The sequence below is a fragment of the Telmatherina bonti genome, assembly GCF_933228915.1.
Source record: "Telmatherina bonti genome assembly, chromosome: 13".
Taxonomy (NCBI): domain Eukaryota; kingdom Metazoa; phylum Chordata; class Actinopteri; order Atheriniformes; family Telmatherinidae; genus Telmatherina; species Telmatherina bonti.
In genome coordinates, this window is record NC_136611.1 from 22703465 (window position 1) to 22718359 (window position 14895).

At 39.3% G+C, this 14895-nt stretch overlaps 1 protein-coding gene across 1 annotated transcript in view; it reads right to left on the minus strand.

Moving 5' to 3' along the window:
• Nucleotides 1–7326: 7326 nt before the first annotated feature.
• arb2a (ARB2 cotranscriptional regulator A) overlaps nt 7327–14895 on the minus strand; it is a 157442-nt gene continuing 149873 nt past the window's right edge. The window contains exon 11 of the mRNA XM_079251959.1: nt 7327–9665. Coding sequence (XP_079108085.1) covers nt 9505–9665 — 161 coding nt within the window. The 3' untranslated portion in view covers nt 7327–9504. The remainder of the gene's footprint in view (nt 9666–14895) is intronic.

Consider the following 14895-nt stretch of genomic DNA (forward strand, 5'->3'; position numbering starts at 1 on the left):
TAAGTTTGTTATGGCGCAATTTAAGTCTCAGGAGTTGCTTTCACAACTGGAAAACTTGATCGATATGATGAATACTAGAAGTTTGAAATCGAATGAAAAGGCTAGAGTTTTAGCTGCATATCAGCCCTTGGGGAAGTAGTTCCCTCTGCGGGCTGTAGTGGATCTTTTAAAGAGTGAAAACAAGAAATGAAGTCTTTGTGTAATTCTGAGTATGGTGTGTGGACAGTTTGCGCAGCAGGCAACGCAAACCGCCAACCGGCTTTTCCTGATTTACCACAGTTACAGAGTGTAAGCACCAACCCCAGAGAAGATTTGTCTTTAGTGAGAGGAGCTCCCTCTCTCTCCCTCAGCCTATAGTAAAGTTGCTGGGCTCCCACCGTGGCCCAGGCGGGGGTAATTTGATAGCAAGACAAGGTCAAGACAGTGCGCTGTCCATGGTACTGTGGCGGGGCAGCCTGGATGTTATCATCAAATTAGACAGGACAAGTTTCAAATCGATGCCACCCCCGGATGTCTGGAGACCAACAGCAGTCGGAGCTAAAGTCCTAACAAGTCCCCCCTGACAGGTCAACACCTCAGCACAAACATACACATTTGATGCTGCAGCCTACAGGTCAGCAGAGCTGTGTTAGCGAGATAAGCGCCAATCCCACTGAAGGCTCTGAGTGAAATATGGCTTTTGGCTCTGCTGTTGCTCTGCCGGCACTTCAGCTGAGACTGGATAGCTAAAATTTTTATGATTTAAAATTTTGTTGATGGACTTATTCATTTATGTCTTTATTCGATGATCATCTGTGAAGAAAACCATGTCGCCCCAAACAGAAACACATGGCGGTCCATTTAAAACACGAAAGAAAAGTTTTGATTCAAGATGAAGGAAAAGATTAAATCTCTGGATAATTTATAGGATCTAACCATATAAATACGTTTGTTTTATGAGGACACACATAAACATTGTGTTTTTCATCTTGACAACAACAATGGTGATGACAATTCGGTGAGTTATTTATTTTATTTTTCATTTCAGTGGTTTTTTTTTCTTCCCTTCTGACGATGCGTCACGTAAAGGTCCTTTTTACATTTCTGTAGCCTTACATTATCTGAATTTAATCTGTTACATATCAAGTATAAATGTTTTAGCTTGAATTTTATTTTAATTGAGTAATCCTTTTACTGTTTTTTGTTGTAGTCACACTGAAAAGGCAGTTGTTTTATGTACATAAAAATGTTTTGGATTTTAAAGTCTACACTAAATACTCTAGTCAGGTACTTTTACATATGATGCAAATCCGATTTAAAGTTATTACAATTTATTTATTTATTTCACACGCAAATAATAATTGAACAGTGTAAGTGAAAAGTTTATTGGCATACCTATGTGTGATATGGGCTATATCTTGTCCAGAGAATTGATGCCATTAGCAGGAATATATTTGAGACAGATCAGAAGTATGTTTGAGTTGAAAGGGGATCTCAGAGAGGAGGGAAGAGGGCACTGATTAGAGATTCTGCCAATCTGTCACTCCCTGACAGCTATTGCTGGAGGGATAAACAGCAATAAAGTAGAATTGGTCATTGTGTCGTTAACTCTGCCCCCACCTCCCACACACACATAGTCGCGCACTCAAAAGGCTTGCCACCGGTGGAGCAGGTAAATTCACTCAACTCCTCACAGGGTCCCCCCCCCCCCCCCCCCCCCCCATCCAACCCCCACGCCTATCATCGCTCTGTCTTCCTCCCTGCATGTCAAAATCCCCCTTCCTCTCGTCCTTCCTCCATCTAACTCTCTCTCTCTCCCCTTTTCATCCTCCCTGCTGACTCAGGTAGCAAACACAATGAGAACCTCAGCGACAAGAAAGAAAGTCATTCAACTGGATGGAGAGATTGTGGACGGCAAAGAGAGAGAGAAACGTTATATTTGAATGGCTGATAAAGAAATGCAATAGATGGGGAGAGAGTCTAAGTCGTCGGGATGGAGAGGAGGGGTTGGGCATCACAGAGCAGGCTGCAAGGTGACTGCAGGCCCTTTAATAACACAAGTATATTAACTCGCTTAACCACGCAGATTCCAAATGAACCCGGCTTCACTTAAGGGGCCTCACAAACCATGAAATACATATCAAAACATACACCTGCTAAATCCCACCACCTATATCCCTCTCTCCAAGTACCCCCCCCCCCCCCCCCCCCCCCCCCCCCCCTCTCCCTCCTCCACCACCCCACCCCGAGCTGTCTGTCATGATGTGGCCCGGCTAATTTGAGTTCATTGGATGGCAATAACTTCATTTAGAGCTTCATCTCTTTTTTGGGGTGGATGTAATGAGGATGCAGGGTGCTGCCAGTGAAAGGCCGCTCCCCCAGTAATAATAACTTGGATCTATTTCTTACCCCACGCACTGCCGTGTTTATCCTCGGAGGGCTGCGTCCACATGATGAAACTCATCTATAATGTGTGATTTAATATAGCCTCACACTCCTTTTTCTCCAATATTTTAAGCTCAAAAGAGAGTAGATGGGGTTTGTGTGGCTCGGTGCAGCGTCTGGAAAATAGTTTTCTTTTGTTTTGATCAAATGTTTTGAAGCCCATTAAATGCTTCATGATATTTTTTTTTTTTTTTTTGCATTAAATCTTATGAAATAACTTTTAAAAAATCAACTTGTCTGATAATTTACTTTATTTAAAACTATTTCATTATAATAAAAAAGAACAAAAAACAAATGTTTACTGATTTTCATTTGTAGTTTTTTTTTGTTTGTTTGTTTGTTTTTTGCTTGAAAAAAAATCAAATGAAATGAATTTCAAAGGGAAGGGAGATTTTTTTTTTTTCAACGTTAGTTCACGCCTTTTCTCTCACTGCCAACTAATCGATATCTCACCATCTCCAATTTGCAGTCGATTTAGGTAGGATTCACAGCTGTGTGGACATACCTCCTTATTTCGTTGTGTTAAGTACGAAATAAATACACATTAATACATACAATATACGACCTCCTTCGATTTATTATCGTCCAAAAGAAAATGAATAAAGCTAATATTTACATTAGAATTTATAAACATTTGTTGAGTTTATAAATACTTAAAAGAATGGATCATTGTTAAATAAGGAAACAATCGAAAACTAGTTTCTGGTTGAAAGAAAGAAATTATCTGAGATCTTTCTAATTATTTTATTTGGTCCTTTAGTCTTAATTTCACATTGTAATGTAGCTCCCAAGCAAAATTTAAAAAAAAAAAAGGAATAATTTTCGATATAAGCTTCATCATGAATGTGTAAAGTTAAAGAGTAATGCCCTTTATTACATTAGTTCAGACGGGTTTTAAAATATTATCAAATAAATAGTTAATTTATTTTTAAATTGTACTTATATTTATACATATACAAATTTAAACCAATTATCTAAATTTGAACAATATTATTTTACCTTCTGAATGTCTGACATAATTTAATATTTTTTTGCGGCATATTAGGTCGATCTTTTGACAAGAAAAAAATGTATATTTTAGGTTATTTAATTCTCACTTAGAAACAAAAGAAAAGAAACAAAGAAAAAACGAGTTCCTATTATGACAACAAAAGATTTGACTGCTTCCTCTTTATATTTCATTTTAAATTTAAATCAAGAGTTACTTTTACCAAGTCTTTTAACCAACTTACTTTGGTTGCGTAAATAACAGATCTGTTGACTTGAAATATGTACTTCTTTTATCTTTTCTTGTGCCTTTTTTTTATTATTTCGGCTGAGCAAAAGGGGTAAGTTACACCTCACTAACAAAACACACTTGTGTTACTCAGACCGGTAAATGTGAATGTTATATTTAAAATCTGGTCATTTATGGAGTTACATAACGCACATTAATAACTTTATTTGTTATGCATGCAGTCCCGTTTAAAGCTTAAAAAGGGCCCTGATCCCAGGCCTTACAGCCTCTCTATCTTCCCAACATCCAAGAGAAAATGACCAATTTTCCCCACTAAGTCGTCGGTGGCCTGTTAAAGTAGCCCACTGAGCTAAGTTACACTTCCTTTCCTCCTTCCATCATCACTGCTTGCCTAACAGTGCTTCACTGACACCGTCAGGGTTCAGCCCCAAATCTTAAAAGTCAATGCCCATTCTTCAAATGTATTGCATTTCAGACGTTTTTTTTTTTTTTTTTTTTTTTTTTTTTAACTGCACGAGTCTTTAGGCCAGCAAAGTATCAGAGGAGGTGTAATTGAAGGGCGGTGAGGGGATAGAGTAGCGGTCTGCCTGAAAGCTGCTATTAAAGCCAAATGGAGTGAACACCGTAAAACGGTGCTGCCAACAGCTGTCCCACAATCAGAGTATTATATGCCAGGATCTTCAAGTGCGCACCACACACACATTAGGGCCTGCTGTTGATGTAGTAGCTTCTCGGAAGTATAAGCCAAGAGAGAGAAGAAACGAAAAACCTCAAGAATATGCCGATATTGTTCGTTTTATATTCCAGTGGGAACCTAAGTTGTGCTTTTTGTTGATTTGGTCTCTGAAGTCAAGGTGTGTTTTCCAGTTTGTCAGAACTGATTTTGCCATAATACCGTCTAGAACTGTTTTGTTTTTGTTTTGTTTTTGTTTGGTTTTTTTTTGTTTTTTTTTGCGAGGAGAGTTTTTTTGTTTTTTTTTTTGCGAGGAGAGACGATCTGCTTCGCATATTTCCATATTTCCAGGTTACCATAACCACATTTATAAGAACACAATGACAGGCGAGAGACAGAAACCAGCAGATCGCGAGCTCAGTATATTGTTGAAGAAATTTTAACATCTCCCGACTTGTCTTGGAATTGGATGCTTATATGTGCCATAGACGTACAACACTGTTGTATAATTTCAGAGACAAAAGTTAGAGCACTTGTTTCTGTTTGGGATTTAGAGACGTCCAGCGTCTTACTTTGGACCCTGCTTACAACACCTATGGATCCAAACGTTGCTTTTTTTCTTGAATTTCATGTTTGTACCCCAGAGTGCTTTTTCAGTCCACGAGTCATTATTAGAATAAAGAAGACGAGAGGGGATTGAAGAGAAGTTGTTTCCACTGGATTAAATTGTTTCACTGCAAGTCAATGAATATGTAATGATGTCTTACAAACTGGCCAGAGAGCTGAGCCCTTATGCATACTGGCATTATATTAAAGATCTCTTCTGCTCAGGAAAACACAGTATAGAGTCAAACAGGGGAAAATAAGGGGTGATAGGGGGAGAACAGAAAGGAGCTTGGAGACACTTTACAACTTACCCCAGACATTCCCATAGTTAGCAGAATTAAAAGAAAATAAAACTTTTGCTCACGTACTGAGAGTGTGATTGTGAAGTATAGCCTACTTCTTTAAGGTAGGGTGAGAGTGATTTTACTTTTTAAAAAAAAAAAAAAAAAAAACTGCTTTGGAAATATTGTTTCTGATAAGCATTCATCCCAATAATGTAATTGAACGGAACTGATAAAAGAGGAGGCGAGAGGGACGGATAGAGTCCCTCTTCTATGATTGTTAAAGATATATCTTCCCTTAGTATACCCGATAAAACATTGATTGTTGCAGTTGGTTGACCCGTAAAATTCGGAGGTTAGTTTTCTCCTCTGAGCTTGGCATATAATTATGCAAATAGTGATCTGACAGTGATCCGCCGGAGTGTTGAAGGAGTGTGTGTGCGTGTTTGTGCGAGAAAGAGAGAGAGAGAGGGGGGGGGGGGGGGGGGGGGGGGGGGGGGGGTTGTCAGAGGGGTGACATTCCAACTTTGCTTAATGCCTGGTTCCTTTGGAGAGAGTTCATCTTCTGCGGAGTTGGTGTGCACATCAGAGTGGGCAGGAGCAAGCAAGCGTGACAACAACTCTCTTGAAGTAAAAAATTGAAATATCAGCCTGTGACAGCACAGGGGTCCCCCCCCAACTTAAAAAATAAAAATGTCATGGTTTCCACCCCTACTCCTCCCAAAAAACTGACATTACAACACTGAAACCCCATTTCACAGGATCTTATCCCAAATCTCCGCAGCGGATATCATTTTCCGTTTGTATTCATGGTGGAGCTGCGTGTTAACTGTGTCCACCATGAACATGAATAGCCAGGATACTGAAACTTATAATCAATATGACATATTTATATACATCACGCTGCTTCCCTCTGGTTTTCTTCTCAAAACTTCTTTGAAACTTTTAAGAACCAAAAGTTGCACCCACCGACACGAAGATCTGCCAAATGAGAAAACTACTTTCAAGTTCTGGGATAGGTGAAACTTTGAAATTGTTTTCCATTTTTTTTCAACCACTATTAAAACCATAAATTCTGTAAAACTGCTCCATCTGACAGATTGCGAGTTAGACTTAGGGCGTACACTAATTCCTTTTCGAAAATGTAGCGTTTCCCCGCGGTGTAAGCGATTAATCCCTGCCTTTGATGAGAGCTGACTGGAGGTCAGAATTTATGATAGCACTATATCATTGCTTTGGACAGAAGGCAGGTTGTTTAATTAAACTCAGGAAAAGCTCACTCCACAAGAGAGCAGTTCCCCCCTCGGAGCTGCGAAGTAGCACACGTCTCTCAGAAGTTTTCGGACACGTTTAAGATGTTGAGTCAAGTTTGAGATAATAGCGCGCGCGTGACTAACGCTTCTCTGTAATGTGGGCCTGACACTGTCCGAGGAGGAACCTGGTTCCACTTCTTGTTCGGGTTTTACAGAAAAGTTTTCTCAAGATTTATTGAGGGGGCGTTTAATGACCTTATCGGTTTCACCGTGTGAAAACAAACGATGCCGTAAAACCTTACTGAGTTAAAGGGACTGCAATTTGCCTAAACTAATGTCCCGCCAACCCCCCCCCCCCCCCCCCCCCCCCCCCCACCCCGCCGCTAAAAAAAAAAAAAAAAAAAAAAAAAAAAAGGGTGTTAGTTTGTTTTCATTTACACACGCTTTGGCGCTTTATATCTAAAGTCAAAAAGTTTTAGAAGTTTTTTTCAATGCCATCTTTTTAGCATTAGAATATTTGTGAAATAAGTTGTTTTAGCGGTTCAAAGACCTGACAAAAGACATTTAACACCCGTTGTCGCGAATGAATGTTATCTTCCGTGGTTGTATTTCATATTGTAGTTGCAGACAATGGCAGCTTATTTTACACTGCCTGCTCCACTTTTCTCATCTCACCGAGCACGTTTCAGACTTTAAAAAAATGTTTAATTGATTATTAACATAATAAATGGCACAAAAAAAGTTTGAAAAAGTTGTACATTAAAGATACAGTTTGTTTTGTTCACTTTTGCTTTAATGGGTTAATGGCAAAAAATAAAATCATGTCAGAGAAGGGTCATTGCTGTGTTGCTTTGGCGTAGAGACGTTGAAATAATTTTACCTGGAGATGAACATTAAAAAAAAGATTAAGGATGAAAATGGAAATCTATGAAAAATGTTACATGACAGGATCATTTCAGTTCTTTTAACAGAAAAAAAGAACTAAAAACAGAAAAGTGTCATTTTCACTGTAATACAACAAATAATCAGCAAAAAACAAAAACAAAAACAAAAAAAAAAAACCATGTAAAAGCAATTAGCAAAAATTGTCCTCTAATTTTCAGATTGTGCTTTGGATTTAGGCTGCTCTTACATCTCTAGCTCTGTTCACATATGGCTTGTTGGATATTAAAAACAGTGATCAGAGACTTGTTTATTCCTAAGGCAACAATATACAAATTCTAGAGAGAGAAAAAAAGAACTGATAGTAGCTGAAAAGCACAAAGGTGAGAAATGATAGCTTCAAATAAAACTCATCAAATCAAATAATAAGCCAACTTCTTTACTGGAACGTGGAGGGACCTGAATCAAATTAAAAAGATATTAGGCCTGCAACCACCCGTCACACTTGTCTCATTATTGCAGAAAGATAATCCACAAAAGCCTTAAACCAGACACAGAAAGCAAAAGAGGCAGGGTTTCACAGACAAAAAATTAACAATGCTAAAAAAAAAAAAAGGAGTAAAGTATATAACAGAATGTGTCAAAGGTATTATAATATTTAGTATGCCGTCTGAATTTTTACTAACGTCATGACACATTAGAAATGTATTCCATTAAGCCTTGATTAGTTTATAAAAGAAACTTATGGAAAAAAATGTATCATGTTTGTATCACACAGTCAGACTATGCGCAGCTGAGCCGACATTTTCACTTTTAACTACATATGAAAAGCACTTTGATGGATAGAAAAGAAAAAAGGATAGGTTACATTTCAGCATCTTAGGGAAAATCATTCTGGCTTAGAATAATATTGAAATCCAGGATTTTCTGCCATGTGTGAGGCTACATATTGGGGTTTTATGAGTGTTCTGAGCTGACTTCTGGCTCCAGTTAAAATTAGATAACGCTCAAACTAATTTTTTTATGCTTCAATTTAAGTGATTTTCAATATGCTCAGTGTCCAGAATTTTTCATAATCAGAACAGGTTGTGCTTGTTTTATTTGCTCAATCACATTCAATCACCCACAGACATAAATTCTAAGGGTATAGTACTGGGGGCCATATCTAAAATAAACAAAGAAATTGTCAATGCACCTTTGCAAAATAAACCCATAGCAAACTAAACCCTCACTCGTTTTGTAAGGGACTGGCTTATTAAAAACAAGAAGTTGCAAACACTGCCTTCCGATCTAACTTAAAGCTAAAGTGTGGGGGATTTCTCAAATGTCCTGAAAAAGAATATCGCATAAATGAGAAAAAGAGAGAAAATCATATTTTACAAAATTCGGGATGAGAAAGTCAAGCTTGACCGCTGACTGTGTGAAGGAGACAGAATAAAACAATCATTAATAATAATAATAAAAAAATCCATTTGTTAAAACAAATAAAACAAATTGTCATCAGTGATGAGTGTTTACTCTTATAAAACATAGTCATGTGTGTATGAAAGAAAAAAGTTAACATGGGCAGAAACCAGATGGAAATGACAGAAGATTAGTTGGATTTATCACACGAGCTAATATGAGGGTAAGCAGTCCAGGCTTTAGGACCAGGAGGAAAGACTGAGCGGTGCAGGCTGGAGGGCAGGCGGGGCATTAGCTCAGTTCAGGCTGATGTCAGGACAATTAGAGGTGCACCACAGTGCATTGTGCACAGCGCTTGTCAGCCTTAATCTCTACTGCTGTGGCCTGTACCCGCAGCCTTGCCACTGCCCACGGGAAGCGCTAACACTCAGGCCCATATTGCTTTGACAGTTGCACTCAACTAGAAGTAATGCAAAGCGTTATTGTGATGTATACATGGTGACCCTGTACTCTTGTCTCTAGCAAGAGACGATGAGTGCAAAGCCACAAAAGGCTAGAGGCGAGAAATGACACTCGGGGAAAAGAGTGAGGAAGGAAAACTGGTGAGTGATTACAAAGGAAGAAGCCAAACGGAAAAAAAAAAGAAAACAGCAGAGAGAAAACTTCCTTTCAGTCCCACATCTAAAACTTCCTCATCTGTCTGCAAAAAACCCCCTCTTGTTCCAAGTTGGTATTGATGGCTCTTTATAAATCTTGATGTTTGTTTTTTAGGGAACTACTACGTGTGGTGACAGTGTTGGAGGTCTCCTCCGCCTTCTCGTCTTGTCTTGCCTCCAGCATCTCACTGAAGAACCTGAAGATGGAATTGAAACTCATCCAGGATGTCAACTCATGCCTCTCTGTGCCTGCAGTACATGAAGACAAAAAAGCACAGACATCTGCTTAATGCTGGAGGCAAAGAAAATGCAAGACTGATATTCTAACATTATTAAAGACATTGCTCTGTATCTTATGTACACTTTGGAAACACAAATGAGGAAAATAAAAGAGCATCATTACAGACAGCAAGTCTTATAAGGCTTCCACGTTCCACAACAAACTTCTTATTGATATGCAAAAGAAAGCTTTATGTGTGAGAACTATGGCAGCCTATGACCTGTTAGTCCAAAGGGAAGTCTTCAATATGTTATCCAAGTGGATACTTGATAATCAACACCACTGCCACGACCATGGAGATGGAAAGAGGTCCTTCCAACAAAACCAGAGATATGCACAATGGGTGCACTAAGTGAAACCAGTGGAGCGGTAGTCATTCATTCTTAAGGACTGATTGAGGAAAGGGAAGACGGAAGCTGGAGAGAAGTAACTAGCCAACATATCAGGTGGTCTGCTTGTGGAGGGGGGAGGCTACAGTGCTGGGTTTCTTTCTGACCTCCTCCAGGTTAGCAAGTTCCCGAGTTGGGGTCACACTTGAAATCTGGTACATGTGCCTCAGGTTGCTCAGGTTAGGGTATCATGGGACAGATATTGAGTTGGATAACTTGTAAACTCAATGGCAGCATGTCCTACTGAAAAGCAGCTTGGTGCTGCACTGGAGCAACGATGAAGAGACTAGATCGTGTTTTTTGCTCATGCTCACTAACCGCACAAAGCTAACAGATAATGGCTTGCCTCTGCTGCCACCAGCTAGCAGTTTGGGTGCTTAGCAACACAAGAATAACTGGATGTGAAAAGCCATATTGAGGCGCCCTCTTGTTCCCCAGAGGGTAAAACAAGCTGGCTGTGAGATAATATTAGGACTTTCATCCATTGAAAGGCAGATCTTAAGACATCTGTTTAGGCAAAGAGGGTTGAATGAATATGAGCTTGGTTCTGATGATGATTTTTTGTTATTCTAAATCTTTATTTGCACAACTAATACTCTTTCATTTAACCCTGGTTTTATTTTATCGGTACCATTATCTTGGGTGGATTTTAAAAAGTGATACAGATTAACAGTATTTCAACTCAGCTGGGCTGCTTCTGAACAGATCGCTAACAGGGCAGGACTGATACCAAACCTGGAGGAGTCAAGTTAGTAGGACATTTAGACAGACTTCTTTACGTCAGCTCCATCCTTCCTGCATTCTCCTCTGTGTACATTGCATCTGCAATAAAATGCTAGATGAGGAGGCCGCAGGGATACAATTAGGAAGCACCTTAAAGGCTCTCTCACAACAGGCAGGCCTCTGATGACCGCTGCACTGACCCCATGTTTATTAGATTGACCCCTGTCTGGATGCATTAATGGACACTGTGTGTGTGCATGAGTGTGTGTTTGTGTGTGGAACTTTAAGACTTGGGGCAAGTTTGAGGTTCTAGTCTGAAAGGAAATTTGGGTTCAGTAGCTGGAGGTGTGCTTTGCGCGTGTGTAATTTGTGTGCACGAGCATGTACAAGGGTTCTCGATCACTGTGAGATAAGATACTGCATCGCACGTTATATAGCAAGCAGATGGCAGCGAGTGCCTTGGGTCAAATTTACTGGCCCAGCAATCACGGCAGTCAATAACTCAGCATTTTCAGTGACTCTGCTACCTGTGTCGGACCCATCATAACACCTATCCCTGCAAACAAAGACACAGCCCTCACACACCTCTTATCAATCATTTATATCCAATTTGAGGCAATGTGAACTTTTTTCACCTCCCCTATTTCCGTTCTCTTGTTGGTCTTTTCTTCAGTGGTATTTTTACTTCTGTTTTGTCCTTTTTTCCTTCTCCTGCAGAGGCAATCAATGCGCAGCGCTCTCTCGTTCACCCTGAACTGGTGGTGAACTCCCCGGAACGCCGCCAGCCTCTCCACCCTATCCCATCGCAGTTGAGGGTCACCATGGGGGTGTCTCTGTGCCAATATGCAGATGAGCCTGTGTCCCTCCAATGACTCGGCTGTTAAGCTCCACCCATCTGTATGAAGGGGGTTGGTGGGGGTCCTTTGATATACCCCCAGACAAGACTCAGAAGCAGACATAAACCTGCTCTTATACAGACTTTAACAACTTCCATCCACTCTTCCTTTAATGGCTGAAGTGTGCAGAAGCTAATGGATGTTGTCAAAACTGAGATGTCTTCTGATTTAGAGGAGAAAGCACAATGAGCTGGCAGAGAAAGCAGGAAAGGAATTGCGTCAGCTATGTCATAAATCAAAGTAATAACTTTAAATGATGAGGAGATCAATGAGGTGTCATCGGGCTGTATCTTTGTGTGTAAAGAGTGCCCATAAACAGCCAATAAGTACAACTTTAACCTCAGTTTTGGCACATGAGTAAATGTGTAAAGGTGTAATAAATTGGTGTAAAAACATGTAATGGACAAAGTTTTTGTGACAAGCCAAAAGTTTTATCTTGTATTTACGTGATAAACTTTTAAATTAAAGTAAGCTCTGTATACTGTGTGATTTCTTCCAACCATTATGTAAGAATGAAGATGCACTTTACTTTCACCAGGTTTATGGCAACTCAACCTAAAAAAGCAAAAATTCCCTCTCTTACTCAAAATGCAATATTGATGACAGAGTTAAACACCACCAGGGACATTGTCTTAAAATAATACAGAGAAAAAAATCGATTCATTTTCATAATGAATTGTAATCATTATTGGGTTATAGGAACATTTACAGAAACAGTTTTATTTATCATAAAGAATGAGTTGCATAAAAGATGTCTAACTGTATAGGCAGGAAAGAGCTGGTAACAAGGTTTGTATTAAAAGATCCCTCATGTGCTCCCGGCTGAGGTCATGTCCAAGATTCAAAGCAGAGCCTGACCGGTGGCCTGTGTTTGACCATTCTGTGTGTGTTGTCTGAGCCGGGAAAGGCTGCCTCATTATGTGACAGACTGAGAAGAGTATTTGATCCCGGATATTTAGCCTCCTCCTCTCTGTCACAGCCACTGGAGCCCTCTCAAGGTAATTGACTGACTGTTTGATCTCCCTCTGACTCTACTTCCACAATATGATGACACACACAAACACCTTCATCATGTGAGTCTCTGCTCACAAATGGAACGCACTAGTACATATTTTCATAGTCAGCTGCTTCAAACACACAAACACACACATGCACACTTTTTTTTAAAAATCATCTGTGTTCAGTGAAGTAAAGGAACAGAAGAGCAGTTTTGAGCTGGAAACAAGGAAACTATGCATAGCTATGGGCCATGCTTTCTTCCCTCTGCACCAAACGCTGCATGCTGTTACAAATGGTAATCGGCTGTGATTGTCACAAATTTCAAAACAAACGCTAGGTGACTGAAAAGCCAAAGTGACGCCCCAAGTGAAACTCCGTCAGGAGGCACAAATCAAAGCATGCCGACTATAATTAGGTTCCATCTGGGCTACATTATTTAAAGCCGCACATTAATTGCTTGTGTACAAATGGCCTATTTTATTTGAATCAAACTCTTTTTTTTCTTTATTCGTAATTACAGTGATGTGAAGGGGCCATATCTCTGCTTCAGTTATATTATAAATACATATTCAAATTATTAAGAGCACTTTTAGGCAAGGGAAATATAAGTGATGATACTTTTCTTCATGTGAACTGAATTTCTTTAAACACTTATGAGTGCTTTACTTAATAAAGTATGCATGCTTTACTTAATAAAGTATACTGACATTCGGGTTAAATATTTAATAAACTTCAATTAAAGAAGGATATCAAAAGCGATACAATGACTGTCCAGTTTTAAATCCCTTCTTAAGACCCATCTATTTTCATTGGCATTTTACCCAGAATGAGTTTGCTTTTAATATTTATTTATTTAATTGTTTTTATATTTTATGTTTTTAAACTGTACAGTTTTATTGTTTTCTGTTTTAATATGTTCATTATGTTATGTTTAGCACTTTGTTAGCAGTGGCTGTCATACAGTGCTTTATAAATAAAGTTGGCTTGGCTTGGTTTGATGCATAATACAGACAATAAAGCCCAATATATATGAAAATCAATTTGTCATTGAAATTAGTTGGTTAGTTTACTTTACCCCCCCACTCCTGAAAAAAATAAACAAATTAAAAAAAAGGGAAAAAATAAAAAATTTTAAAAAATACACAAACACAATAATCTTAACAATTTCCAATTAGGAGAAACCTAGGATTTTGTTTTATCTTGATGTCAGAGCACTGCAATGTGGTGCGGGTTTTGGCTGGCTGTAACCTTAACTGGGCTGCTGTTTGTGGAAACTATCTGTTGCATGCATCAGCGGTGGAGAATCGCTATCTGTATCCTGGCTGTCATATGATCGGATTTCTGCCCCTGACGCTCTCTTATATTAGATGATCTTGGCGTGCTCAAGAGTATGTGCACATGCCGTGTGTCAGCGCCTAGATGTCCGCTTGTCCAAATGCAATGCCCACACATATGCAGTCAGTTATGGGTGTTGTCACCTTGCTTGCGGACATGCGTAAAGGTCAAGAATGTCATTTTGTCCCACATGGCTGTCTGTTAAAGGGGACATGACATGATGCCACTGGAGATGAGGTCAAAGAGAGCACCGGCAGGTGGCAGGTGGTCAGCCACACTGCCGGAGCAACTTTGGCCTCTGCAACAAAACATGGAGGTGTTGTTGTCAGTCAAAAAATTAATTAATCCTACAAGCAATCCTCAATCACCACTCAGGGTGAGGACATTCAAAACCCCACAGGGAAAACAGATTTAATCAGAATTTGTCTTTGCTAAATTATACATCTTTATTTCAAATAAAATGAGCATGGTACCAAACCCTAATAGGTTTAGTGGTGTACAGGAATATGAGGGACAAACATAAATCACACCACATAAAAAAAGTATATTATCAAACAAAAAACACCATTGTTTCATCTTCAATAAAATTCATTTTAATGCTTGCTGGTAAGTGGGGTCTACCCCCCACATCTCTCTCATACTGCTTTAATTACTTTGCTTATTATTGTGTGTTGTTGTTAGACGAAAACAAGGCAGAACTCATTAAACATCCAGAGATGAGGAACCTGAATCAGTAGCTACAGGGGCTGCTGAGAGGACTCTGTAGGTACTTAGAATAAAATACAAACAAGAGAAACAAAACAAGTGCTAGCCCAGAGACAGGAGAATATCACATTAACTGGTTTAAATCATCATCC